This window comes from Patella vulgata, chromosome 3 (assembly GCF_932274485.2).
Source record: "Patella vulgata chromosome 3, xgPatVulg1.2, whole genome shotgun sequence".
NCBI lineage: Eukaryota > Metazoa > Mollusca > Gastropoda > Patellidae > Patella > Patella vulgata.
The window spans coordinates 65,503,301-65,518,701 of NC_065881.2; the positions used below are offsets into that span (position 1 = coordinate 65,503,301).

Here is a 15,401-nt window from a genome sequence, read left to right on the forward strand (position 1 = left end):
GTATATTGTTGTCGGTATATTGTTGTCGCCCCTGTCCGTCCGCCCACCCGTCCACAATTTGTTCATGGATACTCTACAGGTCACAAATTTTATTGGATTTTGACAAAACTTAAAATATAGGTCTATCTCCCAAAGATTTTGGTTCCTTTTGATATTGGCATATATCGGACCATAACTTCATTGATAATGGCCCCTGATTGTACGAAAAATCACGTTTTTAGCTTGCGGACACTCTAGATGTCACAATTTTCATCTGATTTTGATGAAACTTGAAATGCATGTTTATAACCCAAAGATCTTGGTTCCTGTCGATATTTGCGCATATCGGATCATAACTTCCTGAATTATGGCCCTTGAGTGTTTGAAAAATCATGTTTTTAGCTTGTGGTCCCTCTAGAGGTCACAATTATTATCCAATTTAAAAAAACGTTTGAATATATCACCGTTCGACCGTAATCACGCTTGTGTGGTTTATCAAGATTGTGGACCCTCTGGAGGTCATAATTTTGATCCAATTTTGTTGAAACTTGAAATACGTGTTTATAAAACAAAGATCTTGGTTCTTTTCAATATTCGCGCATATTGGATCGTAACTTCCTGAATTATGGCCCTTGATTGTACGAAAAATAATGTTTTTAGCTTGTGGTCACTCTAGAGGTAACAATTTTTATCCGATTTAAAAAAAAGTTTGAATATTTCACCGTTACAGCCTAATGATGGCTTAGTTTGAATTTCGTGAAAATCGGACCAAAATTGCCAGACAAAATGGGCCCCCTTGTATGCAAATAGTGTAAATATATGGAATATCAAGGTTGTGGACCCTCTAGAAGTCACAATGTTGATCCGATTTTAATCAAACTTGAAATATATCTTCATAACCCAAAGATCTTGGTTCCTGTCGATATTCGTGCATATCGGATCGTAAATTCCTGAATTATGGCCCTTGATTGTACGAAAAATCGCTTTTTGTTTAGCTTGTTCTCTATCCATCTCTTGGAAAATGTGAGCATATCCTGCCTTGAAGCCGCTGGTTTAAATTTATTATACTGGATAGTATTTAAAAGGAAGTGGAAGACTTTTGGGAATATTTATGTTTCTAGATTTGGGACACTCCATTACAAACATGGTTGTTAAGTGGTCAAAACTCACAAACAGAATATCTCAGGTTGGAAGAGCAGTGTTGGACAAGAAAGACCATTGTTTTGGTTTTCTTAATACTGAAAGAAGATCATATTATAGTTGTTCTGATGGGCTGGAAAATAAGGTTAAGATGTACAGATGCTTGTGCACGTAAAAGTTCCCATGCTATTTTAAATGTGGACATCATTTCGATGATGGGTTACTATTACAACAAAAAAAAAATACTTTCACAATCATTTAGCTCCATCAAAACAATTCCTCAATAGATGAATTAATATGCAGGCAGTTAACATAAATTTGTATGTATTCCGTACAGTTGTCATTTGTGGAAGCAATCAATACCATATATGCAAGTTTATTCTCGTTGGAACCTGTGTCATGTAACAAGTTTGGCTTGTGAACAAATCGAAGGGGAGATAATTTGGGTGAGACATACAATACTTGAAATAAGTATTTGAATATCCTTTAACAAGTTATAGCAGTTTTCACAGAAATGAAGATAATTAATTCAGTGTACATATCTTGGATATACACAGTATAATTTATATGCAGGTGAGTGGTAAATATTTTCTGCTTATTTTAATATGACTAGTTGATATATCATGATATATCATAAAAAGAAACATTGATTTGGGTAAAATGTCTCTGGAGCTTAATCATTTCATTTAAATCCACATTCACTTTGAATAAGATAATTAGACTACAAGGTAAACCAGCTGATTTTGTTGGTACAAAATATTTTATTTTATAAAATAATATATTATACATATATCATTACTATCACAGATGATTGGTATGTATGTAAAGAATGATAACTTAAAATAATATAAATAATAACATAAATACTGTATAGAAATAAACACACATAAATAATAATAATAATACTATGACAGAAATAGCTTAACTCATAAGGTCAAATATAAAGACCATTTTTATCTTGCTCTTATCTTTACTAAAATCTAAAATTATAATATTCTTCTTACAAAACTATTTTATTTTCACGATTTATTAGTACATAAATACCTAGGCCAAGTCGGCAGAATCAAATGTATTGAGTTTCATATAAAACAGCATAATAAACAACAATTTTCAGTAATAGTCTTACCTAAACTTTTTAGAACTGCCAATGTTTTTTGACATTTAGTAGGAATACAATTTCTTTAATATTAATTCAAAATAGGAAATGTTTCTAGTATGAAGCAAAGCAATGTTGTTGCTTTCTTAAAATGAAAAAAAAATCCCAAAAAATTTCATTTAACTTGGCTCGGGCAAGAATGTGATATTCTAAGTCAAATTTAGGATATTCACAAATGTAAGATAATTAAATATTGATATAATATAAATTATTCTATATTGATAGAGACACAAATATAGAGGAATAAATACATTTCTAGAGATAAAGTAATGTATATGAATTAAGGAAGAATACAAGTCGAAAGAAAGAAAAGAGACAAGAATGGTCTGTTTAAGCAGTCTTATTTGGCTAAATAAACACAATCAGAAATAAACAACTTTGCAATCACAAAAAGTTTAATAAAAAAAAGAACAGAAAAATAGATCTTTTTTTGAAAATAACAAGTACATGTAAATTAAATTCATATTGTTTAGAATCTTTTATCAAAATAAAAGAATCACACCTTATGAACAAGTAAAATTAAATAAGTCATCAGCAGTTTTAAGTTACAGTCTAAAATTACATAGAACAATTAAAACAAAATTTGGACGGCAACAAATTCAAAACAAAGTATATTACAATAAGTTATTTTTTTTAAACTGGAATTTATTTAACATAAAATATGCTATTTTTGATTCAAAAGTAATGGACTTTGTGTATTAATTTCCAGTTTAGTATTATGATATATGAAATGTAAAGACACTATTATGATACAAGCGTATATATTGATAATACTGTTGATATAACTAAAATACTAATCTGCTGGTCAAGCCTGAATGGTCTTTAATTACTACAAGTACAAATATGTACTTCTACATGTTTCCTACCCAAAATATAGAAGCTCTAGTCTTTCATGAATTCTTAAAAAATTATCTACATCAAAATCATTAAACCGAAAACTATAAATTACCAATGAGGTTCGTAATGATGTGAATGGTTGATTTTGATGTGCTTGTTGACGTTAGTTTATCTTCGACTAGGTGAAGAATTTCTAGAATGTGTTGTTGTGGTTGTTCGTTTCTCCATCTTTTGTATTGATAAACTTCGTACTTTATCTGACCAATATTCACTACTCTGTTGAAGCTGTACGGAAAGCTAGAAATAGATAATCAAATGTATAGAATCAACTCCAATAAGGAATGAAAGCCAGAAATTGACATAATATTATTAAAATAAAAAACATTGTTTCCTTCATACTGTCTGCACATGATTGCATGAATATAATTTTTTTTTTTGAGAATTCATTAGATGGAAAAATAGATGCACATTAGATGGTCTTTATTCATTACCCACTTATATACCTGTGCAGGCCTGTAACTGGGGAGGGGGAGAAGACCCCTCCCCCGTGAAAAAATTGTTGACCATAAAAACAATAGATATACATTGTTCGTCAATTTTACAGCACCCCTGAGAACACTTCCAGCACCCATCGTTGCTCTGAGCTAACCTTTAAGGAGGATATTGGGAACAAAAAAATCTTTAGTTGCAGTCTAGATTTGGTTGGTCTAGATTATCCCCAACTCAACTTGCATCCATGAATTATAGAAAACTATTCTTTTAAATATAGCCTACCTCCCCAACTCTTTGGATCCAATAAGATTTATCTAATGTGTGTGGATCATTCACTCCTGTTTCTTGCATGGCTTTCTTAAGAGCTGTTCGAGTCTGTATAAATAACAAAACAATAGGTAAGTAAAATATTTATTGTAATACAGTTGGAATTATTCTTCAAGAATTCAAAAACATTTACTTTTACTAACATAATGAAAAATTTGAAACTGAGCAAATGAATCTGCTTGAATAGTTCAATACCTAATGTTATTAGTTTTTCTAGATTTTTATCTATGTAATAATGGGATATAAAAAATGTTTGAATATTTGATATATAATAAAACTCATATTATACTTTGTTTTTAACCTAGATGCAAGTTATTGAGTTTATGTATGGAACCAGAAAATTGCTTTTCAATTTGCCTCACACTGTATCAATAAATGAATGTGAGAGATCTGTAAAATGTAGAAAATTCCAGGTATCATTACTTACGGTGACTTCAGGATCTCTAGCAGACGTATGTTCTGATAATCTATTTTGTGATCGTAAACTGTTTATCATCTGTTCTTTATTTTCTACTTGCATTTCTAGTGTCTGTCGAGCTGATATTTCTCTCTCTAAATCAGACCGTAGACGAGAGTTTTCCTTCTGTAATGTCGACAGCTGAAATAGACAAAAGCTGATGTAAACTTTCTAAAAAAAATAGCCTCCTGAAACATTTAATCTAAACTTATAACGTATCAAAAAAATAACATAATTAAACTATTTTCTATGAAAATTTTATCATTTAATAGCACAGTAGTTAATAGATCTTTAAATTAATATATAAATTAGAACATACCTGTTGATTTAGATGTTGTATGTTATCAACATTAGATTTAAGACGAGAATGAAGATCTTCTATTGTTATCAGTTTGGACTTCAGTTCTTGATCTTGATCAATCCTATAAAAAATATATCATACTTTAGTTGGCTGTATATAATATTACCCATACCATAAAGAGTGGACATCATGGATAACAAGAAATCTGATACTTTTTAAAATGGCTGAATCCTTTTTCGTATCAGGAAGTAACTAAACAACTCTTAATTGTGCAGTCTATAATAACTTACTCATGTTCTTCTAATTTATTCTTTAACTGTGATAGTATAACTTCTTGTTGAGCTGTATGATTCTGTAATGACTGTAATAAACCAGGTGTAAACTATTAACTGGACATTTTACAACAGCACTAATTTTCATTCAATATATCAAGAAATATGATATAAACCATGTGAGCAACAAGGAATAGAGGACTTTCATTTATCCTTACCCACATTATCTTAAAGTCTGTTCAGCATCAAAGACTTTCCTTGCAAATTTGATTCTGGCATTTAGATAATGTGACAAAGGACAAATGAGTATGGTAGTTATGAGAAAAGGTTTACTAGTTTTAATAGGATCTTCAAATAGCTTCATATCCCTTACCTTCATTATTCATTCCCAGTAAATAATGTGTAGGTTTTGATATACAAAACACTAACCATTTAGAAATAATTGAATCATACCTTAAGTCTATCACCTTCTGCTTTTTTCTCATCTAATTCTGTTCTTAAACGGTTATTTTGTTTCTGTAATTTCTGCATCTGATCTTGTAAATGTCTAAAAGTAAAGAAAATAATATATTTATTAAGTATTTATTAAGTAGTCTAGTATTTGCAAAAATTAGTTTTATTTTTAATGTAAGATCATTTGATTTTTAATATACATGTACACATATGTAACTCTAATACCTACTCTTTTTCTGATGATAAATTCATAATTCCTTTACTTTGTTCTCTGTAAACAGAAATATCAATTTAATATTACAAAATCCTGTAATTTCCAAGATGTATTCCATTATTCCTGTCATTAATTAACAACATAACAATATTCATTTTACCGGTAAAAATATTGATTGATCGTAAAAATATTGATTGATCGAGAAAATAAAATTAAATTTATTATCAAATAAATAATTACCTAATTTTATTGCCAAGTTTTTCATTAGCCATTCTGTAAACAAAACAAGCATGCACATAATTAATAAACAAAACAACAAATAATTCCAAAATAACTTTATATATTTCCAACAGGAAAACACATGCATTTAATATAACAGAATTTAATCATTCAACTTTAAATTACAAAAGAAAAGCATAACTAGATTTAAGATTATTATAAGGTGTATCTTACTTTTGTTCTTGAACCCATGTATTAACATTCTGTACAACCAGTTCACTTTCCCGATGTAATCTATCTCCGTTAGCACGAGATTCTTCTAAAGCTATTCGTAATGCTTTTATTTCTTCATTGGCACTTTTATAATTCTCTCTTAATTTTTCTAACTCATTTCGCATTTTATCAGACTGAAAAATTGAATAATTTGTATTGATACATAACATATGCATATTCTAAGAAATAAAAATACTTTACCAGCATGTTATAACGCGATCTTATCTAATTGCTTTGTATGACTGGGAAATAAAATTAACTTAAATCAATATACAATAGACATAGATAGTTCTACCAGTACTTGTCAAATTGATATCTGAAGACATAAAACTTCAATAAAACTTACATCTTCAGCATTAATTTTAAACTTTTCTTGTAAAGTACTGAATTCTACTTTATGACAGACCATTTCTTCTTCTTTACTACCCAGTTCTTGTAGAGTTTGTTTAGTTTGTTGTTGACTTTCATGTAAATCATTTTGTAATACTCTGTAACGTTCTTCAAAATTAATCAACTGAAACAAGATTCATATATAATAAAAGCAATCTTCCATTTTGTAGTTTGTTGCTGGCTTGCAATGTCTGTGTGTTTGTCCAACTAATGACCATTTGTTTAAATTTGTAAGAGGTTTGTTCATCAATTCTTACAAGACAATGTTATTAGGTTCAAGACATTTTTTGTCTAATTTAAAAGTATGAAATAGTCAAAATAATTTACCTCTTCTTCTGTAGCTTTATTTAAATCTTGCATCTTCTTCAATTCTTGTTGTAATTTTCTCATTTTATCTTCATAGAACAGGATCTTAAAATAAAAATACAAATATTAAATAATATTCATGAAATGAAATGGGGCTTAACGTCCTACTGTTGTGCTCCACCTGGGCTAATGAAGACAGGATACTGTATGCAACAGATCAAAATCAGTGATGATGCACGATGCACCACAGTACTACACAGTGTGAACTATGAATGGAATTTCATTATTCCAGTAATACATCAAACCACAGCAATAACCCAGGCTAGGATGCCAGCAGAGGGACCTCATTACATTTTTATGTTTTGTATCATAGTAAGCACCCCAAAACCAATGACTGATAACATAATCAGTTTAAACAAGCTGCCAATTCATAAATCAGTATTTAAATGGTTTTTTTTTTAATTTGAGTCTGTTAAAATATTAAAAGAAAGTTAAAAATTTACTGTTTTTCTTCATGTTACAAAGATGTTGTAAGATTTAAAGGGAAAAGGATTTAAAGAAATAAAATTTAAATCACCTCATCTGTCATTGTTTGATTCTGTTGTTGTAATTTAGCTAGTTCTGTTTTTAATGAAGCTAATTGTCTAGATCGTTCACACAGTTGTTCCATAGATTCCTTGTGATTACCTTGAGCTGTTGTAACTTGTAATTTTAAATCTTGTATTCTCTGTTCAGCATCTGTCAACTAGTATAAAACAAGAAATACCATATATACATGATTCACGTTCTTAGTTATATATCGTCTTCCAGTAAACCATGAAGTATATTCAAGATTAAACATTAACTAAATTTGCATTTCAAAATCAGTGACATGAATCTTAGGATTTTCAGGAAACATGTTTTCATTCTTTGACAAGAGCACACAAGGTGATTTCCCCAGAAAACAGCAGTTTCAATGAATAGAATTGCCCTGTGAATGCAATAATTAAGTAATAGAAAATTGTTTCCTCTCCTATCCCTTATAGTTTTACTAACCTCAGAATTAGTTATTCGGTATTGTTCTTTAGTTGCCTCTAAATCAGACTGCAACTTTCCAATTAAATCCTGATTTCTGTTTATCTAGAATACAAATAAATACAATTTTGTTATTATCAAGTTGAAGTCTTCTTCAGTCTAATCTAGTTATGAATTTAAAATAAATAAATTAAATCATAATTGGTTCAATAGTTGCAAAGAAAAGTAGCCAGTATAGCATTAACAAATAATACCTCTTGCTGTTGATGTGTATTCTGTCTTTGTGCTGTTTGTAAGTTGAGATTTAAAACATGTAGTTGACCATCTTTATCCATAATATCATCTCTATTATTACGTACTTGTTGTTCAAATTCACCAATTTGAGACTTGAGTCTAATAATTATTTCATCTTTTTCTTTTCCCTTTTTTAATAACGTAAAAGTATATCAAAACTGTTCTGGAATTTTCAGTAATTTTAGGAATAAAAAAATTCTTTCTAATTTGTATATTACTAAAAATCAGTGCACTAAATGGTACTGCTTAGAATGTTGGGCTGAATTAAAGGTAGTTTTTTATGGCTACAAATTTACTTCAGATGTATAAGAAATCAAACAATAAATCAATTTTTACCTTGATGGTGAGATCTCGTAATTGTTTTTGATATTGTTCAACATCATCTTGTAATTCTATCGACATCTTTTTATTTTGTTGTAACTGACGTCCGGTTTCTTGATGTCGTTCACGTTCAGCTCGTAATTCTGTCTGTAACTGATTCAATATCTGATCTTGTTGTTCAACCTACAGATAAACAACCCAAGATAGTTATAGTACAAAAACTGATGTTTTGCTTGAGTGTTTGTTGTTCATAATTTAAATATTACTTCCAGAGTCCAGTGTATATTAGTCGTCAATAAAGCTCTATTGTAACATATCTGATTAATGTATTTGAATTTTTTACAAATTTTAAAAGCAAAAGCACCTAGAAATTTTCAAAAACTTGCCACAATATACTATTTATGGTGCCATAAATTTTCTATGATATTTCGAATATAATACCTGATTAGTCAACATTCTTTCCTGTTCTCTAGCACCATCTAATTCTATCTGGTTTTTATGTGCTTGTTGTTTATAAGCCACACCTTCTTGTTCAGCAGCATGATGGTCTTCTTTAGATGTTAACAAATCTTTACGCATTTTCTCAATCAAAGCTTTCTGATCAGCTATTTCATCTTCATAACTATTAGCCCTTTCCTTCCATGTTTTAAGTTCTGTTTGTTGTTTACGATAATTTTGTTCATGTCGGACAACTTCTGTTACACGTTGACTCAGTTGATCTTGGGTAGTCTGCAAACTTTGTTCCATTAACATCAGTTTTTCTTCATGGTGAGCAAGCTAAAATTATATAATAAATAAATCCTGCTTACACCATGTAATATACACTACACTGTGATCTCACTATAAATAAGGCGGTTGAAATGGTTTCATTATAGGGGGGATTTCAATATGCCACCCAACAGCTTTATTGTATACTATTGTAAGCTATATTACAAAATAAATGAATAATTGTTTCAATGGCATTTAGTAATTTAACTGGATGTCTCTCAGTAATATGCAGTAATTGTATTCCATAGAATTGTTTTGTGTGTATAAAATAAATGGAATGGGGTTTATTGTCCTTTTATGCAACATACAGGCTAATGAAGACAGGCATATTTTGTCAGTGTCCTGGTGTTTCTAAAATCTAAATACAGGCAACATGCATAGTTCTGTAAAGGATGTCATATGATGTAGACTATATAAATCTTAATAGAATTGATTCTAAAATATAAACACCCTATAAACTTACCTCCTGAGCACAATCTTTATATTGTGATCTAGCATCTGTTAAATCAGTTTTTAGGTGTTCTAACTCAGATTTCTGATCAGCAATCTTAAAGAAAAAAGCAAACAAATTTATATATGTAAAGAATAAATCCTATTTTACATCTATAATCATCATGTTATGTTTTGTTTAAACTAATCTGTGTATAGAAATATAAATACATACCATATTTTCAGCTTGTCTTAGAGATGCCTGTAATTTATTATTCTCTAATTTACCATTATGTACATTGGATTCTAATCTTTCAATCTGCCAAAAAATAATAACACAAATTCATTGAATATGTGACAATATTTAAACTATTTGATAACAATTATATGTTTGAAACTTATTAGATATTTACTCAGAAGACTTAAGAAACAAAAAAAGTCACCTCTTCTACTTTTCGTCTGATGTCCTCACGACAAGACACTATTTCTTCATCACAACGTTTTACTTGTTCTTCTTTACGAGCCAGTTCTTGATCTAGTTGTCTGGCTTGAGATTGTGTTTCTGCTAGCTGTCTCTCTAATAATTTAAGTTGATCTTCTAGACGACTCGAATCAGCTTTATGTCTTTGATGAGTGGAAGATAAGTTTACTTGTAATTGTTCTATGTTCTGCTCTGCTCTACTCAACTACAACATAAAAACAGATAAAATATGTTTTCTTACTAACACTAAAGTGAAACATACATGTTGTTTAAATGGCATTTAGTAATTGACAAGCATAAATAAAAAAAAATAATGATATGGAATAAACCTCATGCTATTTCTTTATTTTCATTTACTTATACTGTTCGATGTAAACAATTTAACTAAAAGATATCAAATAATACCTCTTTTTCTGTGCTGTTTTTATGATCTCGTAATGTTGATAATTCATGTTGTAAATCTTGTATTTGATCTTGTAAATCTGCTACTAAACGTATTTTACTTTGTAGAGTATTCCTTGTATCTTCTAAATCAAATTCTAACTGGGAAATTCTATCTTCTCTCTCCATAAACTACAATAAATTATAGGCAAACTGAAACTCTCATACAGAAAATTTAACCTAATTTGATAACTGGTTGAAGGAGTATCAGCAGTCTAAAAGAAAAATAATGTTCAAGATTGGTAGGTTCAGTCTAATATTTTGTTGGTGTCCATTGTGTAATACTAAGATTAATCTACATTAACTGGTACATTGCATATGTGTTTGGTCATAGTACGATGATGAATGTGGTACTAACCTCATTATCAGTGTGACTATGTTCTGACTGATAAGTAATAATATGATTATCAAGACTTCTAGCTTTCTCATCTAGTCGACCAACCTATACCAGAAAAAAAAAATATAATTATTTACATTTAAAACATATATTACACAATCTTTATTCCTATTAACATACACCAAACTGATGGGCAGGTCAGAAATTTAGCAGGGTTTATCCTAATGATTAGCCAAATAATCCCAGCATGTATGAACATTTTTTTCTCAAAAACTGCCATGTAAAGTGTTCACAAACTTTCATGGATTGAGGAAGTCAATCTGCGAAAAACTGAATTTAGAACTCCACGAATTGGCTTCCACCTTAGTATTAACCAAAGAATGTCTGCAATAGTGAATTAAAAAGCTCTCAAAATCTCTAACCCGTAGAGCATTTTCAAGAATTGTTGATAGACAGTTCAACATCCTGGATCATTATTCGGCTTAGAAATCAATTTCTCAACATTATGTAAAATACCCAAACCTAATCATTGCTTTTTCAAAAATTAATCATAACAATTTGATAGTTGATTATTGATAAATAATATTTAATCAATGAATTTAACAATATTTACCTCATGTTCAGTTTGATTCAATTTATCTTTCAGATTACGTATCATCTCTTCATTTTCTTTAATACGATTCTGAGCTCTAGATAAATCATCTTGAGTAGCACTAAGTTCTTGTGTTAACTGTTCTATAACATTCTCACATTTATCTACTTCTTTCTTAGTTTCATCAAATAGATAATTAGTACTATTAATCTCTATCTTCATCTTCTCTGATGTTCTCTCACTTTCTATCTCCTATAATACACAATATCATTTATTTTATTTGTTATTTGGGATAGAAATTAATTTCAAACATGCTCAACCCCAAGTACAATATCTTTTGTCTTGAACAAGTTACCCAGATAAATATGTCATCCACTGTAAAAAAAACAAAAACGGAGCAGTGATATAATAATCCTCAACCCAACAACTCTCATACCTCATACTTACTGAGGTATAAAGAGCACGATAGCTATAACAGCGGAAAAAAATTAGTTTGTTTATAAACAGTGTTTTTATTATAGTAATCCTAATGAAAACATGGCCAGCATTTTAACTTGTTTATTAACGGAGAAATGATTTGAGGGTCAGGTTCTGCATTGTTCAACTATTTTAATAGTAGATTGAAAATAAAATAGAAATTGCAAAAGCTGGACTTCTGCTTTAAGGGTCACGACTAAGCATTTTTTAAAATTTAAACAATTGATTGAATTGGAGGGAAATGAATTTAATATGTCAATCTAGAAAAATTGTCTGAAAATAATAGAAATAATTTTCAGATGCAAACTGATGCACAAACATTGTAGCTTAGTATAACACATAACATAATAGTTTTCTTCATCATGAGTCAAGAGAATTTGAATGATCTGAGGACCTGTGTTATGTCCCAAAAGTTTAATTAATTTTCTTACAAGTGACAATTGCAATGCATTAAAGAAAGGATCTGAAAATAAATCAGTATATAAAACAACTTACCCTGTTTCTACTTTCAGCAAGTTTATTTTGTAATCCTTGTATAGTTTCTTCTAGATTATCTATCTGTCCTATTGACTGATTATATTTCAGTTTATAGTTGTTTAAATCATCTTCTAAACGTTTCAGATCTTCATTAGCAGAATCAAGATGGCTGTTTAAAACAGCTATTTGTTGTCTAGAGTCAGATAAAGTTAGTTCATTTTCTCTAATAACATCTCCCTGTCGTTTCACCTAGAAAACAATTAAAGAGAATAGTTCTTAAAAATAAATCAACCAAATTCAAGAGATTTTTAAATAATTATTTAATGTTAAAAGATGCTAACATGTTTGGCAGTAAGCTACATAGGTCATTTTGAGACTAACATTGAGCTCTTTATCATTTATTAAAGGGAAGTTTAAAGATTTTACTTAGACTGCCTTCTTTTCTTCCCATTCCAACTGGTAAGAATTCTTTTTATGCACCATATGAAAAGATTAACCACACTTTAATTATGTTAAGAATACAAACCTGGTCAGAAGAATCTTCATTTAATTTATGTAATTGTTCTAATTCTTGATTTAAAGTTTCTGCTGTAAGTTTATACTCGGTACATTGTCTCTGATTATCAGCAAGGTCATCTTTAGTAGCAGCTAAATCTTCTTTTAGCATATCTATATCTTGTTCCATACGTTTAATCTCCTGAGCGTGACTATTTCTAGCTAGTTGAAGATCAGATTTCAACTGTTCAATCGTCCGTACGTAATTCTTTACCTACAAAATAGTTTTAAATAAAACATTTATAGTTAAACTGTTAAATGCAAATTAATTGATCAAATGGGGCATATAGAATAGACTTCTTATAAAAACAAAACTTATCAATTTCCTAACATGTCTTACAGACATACATCAATCATACACCATAAACTTCTAAGTTTGACCAGCAATATGATTATTTTTATTATTGTTTACCCTGCAAATATAGTTACTATTCATGTCATTATATAAGTCAAAATAAAATGCTCCATAGACATAACAAACCTCTATTTTACATGCAATCAAGACGTCTATGACATGCAAAACATTATCAGATACCAGTTGACATGGACAAAGACATAACTTGTGACTCAACAATCACATAAATCTACCATCACCAAGTTTTACCAATAACCATAAGAAAAATATAACTACAATCAACTGAGTATTAGCATTCTTGCTTTAAAATTCATGTATTGGTGATTATTTGAGATCTACATGTAGGAAATAGTATTATGAATTTGACAGTGATTTTGCATGCTGATCTTTGTTGTATATTACAAGATGCTGCTTTGTCACAGACATTCACAGGTGAAAATTTGTATACATGTGTACGAAAGTTAATTTAAAGCATACAGGTACACAGTTAACAAGCAAGTTACTTTAAAGTTAACTATGTTAAAAAGTATAAATATATAAACATTTGATTTCCAACCTCACAGACTGATTTATTTTTACATCTGTACCTCTTTAGTTATAGCAACAATGTTATGACATTTTTACATGTGTTACAAACCTATAAATGTTTGTATGTTATTCTAAGCATTTATTAGAATTCCAGGCAGTTCACTACAGATATTTTATTAGCAATTGATTGACTTTACTACCGGTAAACATTTATGTATGTGATTTTCTTATTTTTCATGCTTAAAGTGTCTAATGAACATAGTGTACAATATATGATAAACTTACTATTTGTCAGTCATTTTAAATTAATAATGCACATTTATTTAGAACTACAAATTAGAACTAAACAATTTAACTTAAAGCAAGTGGTGGGTAAGAAATTTGAGAGAAATGCAGGTAACTAAATGCATCCATTCAATAGAAGGTCAAGATATACCAGGATGCATAATAAAACATATTACCTATTGCTTTTAGTAAAGAATTTGATCACATATTCTACTCTCCGATATCTTTTGAACATTTTATTAATATGTGATTTCATAACAAGACATTATATTTTTGATAAAATAATTTATTAATGATAAAAATATATATAACATTTGGTTTAATATAATAAAATAGGGGACAATGAGTTTCACCAATCACTGTTTGTATAGAGACAGTAGACTACTAATTCTATTATATTTCATAAAACCCTGAGTAAAACATGTGATCAAATTCTTATTAATGTTGGATTCTCCTAGACTAAACAAGAATAAAAGAAAATGGTAATAATTTTTGTCAGTAAGTCTTGAAATAGATAATAGTATGGTGTGATAATGTGAATTTTAACAAAAAATACTAATATAATCTAATGTAATATTAAGACTTTGGTCATGGGCCGAAAATAGATTAAATTTTTTTTATTTGTTTTATGAGTGTTAAATATAAACCCACATACTGATACATATTGACAGGCCCAAATACAATAGTTATTGTCAGGGTTTATCTGTTGTAGGAGAAGAATAGATAATTAAAATATTTACCTCTTGGTTGGTCATTTCTTGATCATGTTGTAATTGTTGTATCAACTTCTCATCACCACCAATCTGAAATATATAATGTATTACTAACTAATGTATTATATGTATTACTAACACTAAAAAGTGTGCTAATTGTGATTCATTCAGTGATAAAACTCATTTCCTGGATAGAATTATTTTTCTTTTTAACAATTATGCTTGTGAAAGTAAACGACAAATAGTAAATACATTTATTAACTTGATAAAAATAAAATATTAAGAGAGAATAATAAACCTACCCTTTGATCAGCATTTTCAATCTGTGTATTCAGATCTTTTATCTCTTGTTGAAGCTGTTTTATTTTAGAAGTTAATCTCTGTATTTCTTCCTCTCTAATCTTCAACTGAAAACATTATTTAACATCTTAAACTTCAAATAAATAAAACACCTTTGAATGAAATAAAACAAGAAATTAAAGTGTATATTTTTAAATCAGATTAAAAAGTTGATCAAG

General features: G+C 29.1%; 1 protein-coding gene across 6 annotated transcripts in view; it reads right to left on the reverse strand.

The window, feature by feature from the left end:
• Positions 1-1,866: 1,866 nt before the first annotated feature.
• Positions 1,867-15,401, reverse strand: part of LOC126816883 (putative leucine-rich repeat-containing protein DDB_G0290503) — a 47,499-nt gene continuing 33,964 nt past the window's right edge. For all 6 annotated transcript variants that reach the window (XM_050543669.2, XM_050543670.2, XM_050543671.2 and 3 more), the window contains 26 exons: positions 15,186-15,290; positions 14,911-14,973; positions 12,974-13,216; positions 12,466-12,696; positions 11,515-11,745; positions 10,923-11,006; positions 10,529-10,696; positions 10,086-10,328; positions 9,878-9,961; positions 9,677-9,760; positions 8,887-9,222; positions 8,461-8,628; positions 8,085-8,252; positions 7,852-7,935; positions 7,394-7,561; positions 6,838-6,921; positions 6,467-6,634; positions 6,082-6,254; positions 5,869-5,901; positions 5,644-5,685; positions 5,415-5,508; positions 4,980-5,050; positions 4,708-4,810; positions 4,359-4,529; positions 3,887-3,979; positions 1,867-3,409 (listed from right to left, as the gene is read on the reverse strand). In XM_050543669.2, the coding sequence (XP_050399626.1) occupies positions 3,281-3,409; positions 3,887-3,979; positions 4,359-4,529; positions 4,708-4,810; positions 4,980-5,050; positions 5,415-5,508; positions 5,644-5,685; positions 5,869-5,901; positions 6,082-6,254; positions 6,467-6,634; positions 6,838-6,921; positions 7,394-7,561; positions 7,852-7,935; positions 8,085-8,252; positions 8,461-8,628; positions 8,887-9,222; positions 9,677-9,760; positions 9,878-9,961; positions 10,086-10,328; positions 10,529-10,696; positions 10,923-11,006; positions 11,515-11,745; positions 12,466-12,696; positions 12,974-13,216; positions 14,911-14,973; positions 15,186-15,290 (3,621 nt within the window). In that variant the 3' untranslated portion in view covers positions 1,867-3,280. The remainder of the gene's footprint in view (positions 3,410-3,886; positions 3,980-4,358; positions 4,530-4,707; positions 4,811-4,979; positions 5,051-5,414; positions 5,509-5,643; positions 5,686-5,868; positions 5,902-6,081; positions 6,255-6,466; positions 6,635-6,837; positions 6,922-7,393; positions 7,562-7,851; positions 7,936-8,084; positions 8,253-8,460; positions 8,629-8,886; positions 9,223-9,676; positions 9,761-9,877; positions 9,962-10,085; positions 10,329-10,528; positions 10,697-10,922; positions 11,007-11,514; positions 11,746-12,465; positions 12,697-12,973; positions 13,217-14,910; positions 14,974-15,185; positions 15,291-15,401) is intronic.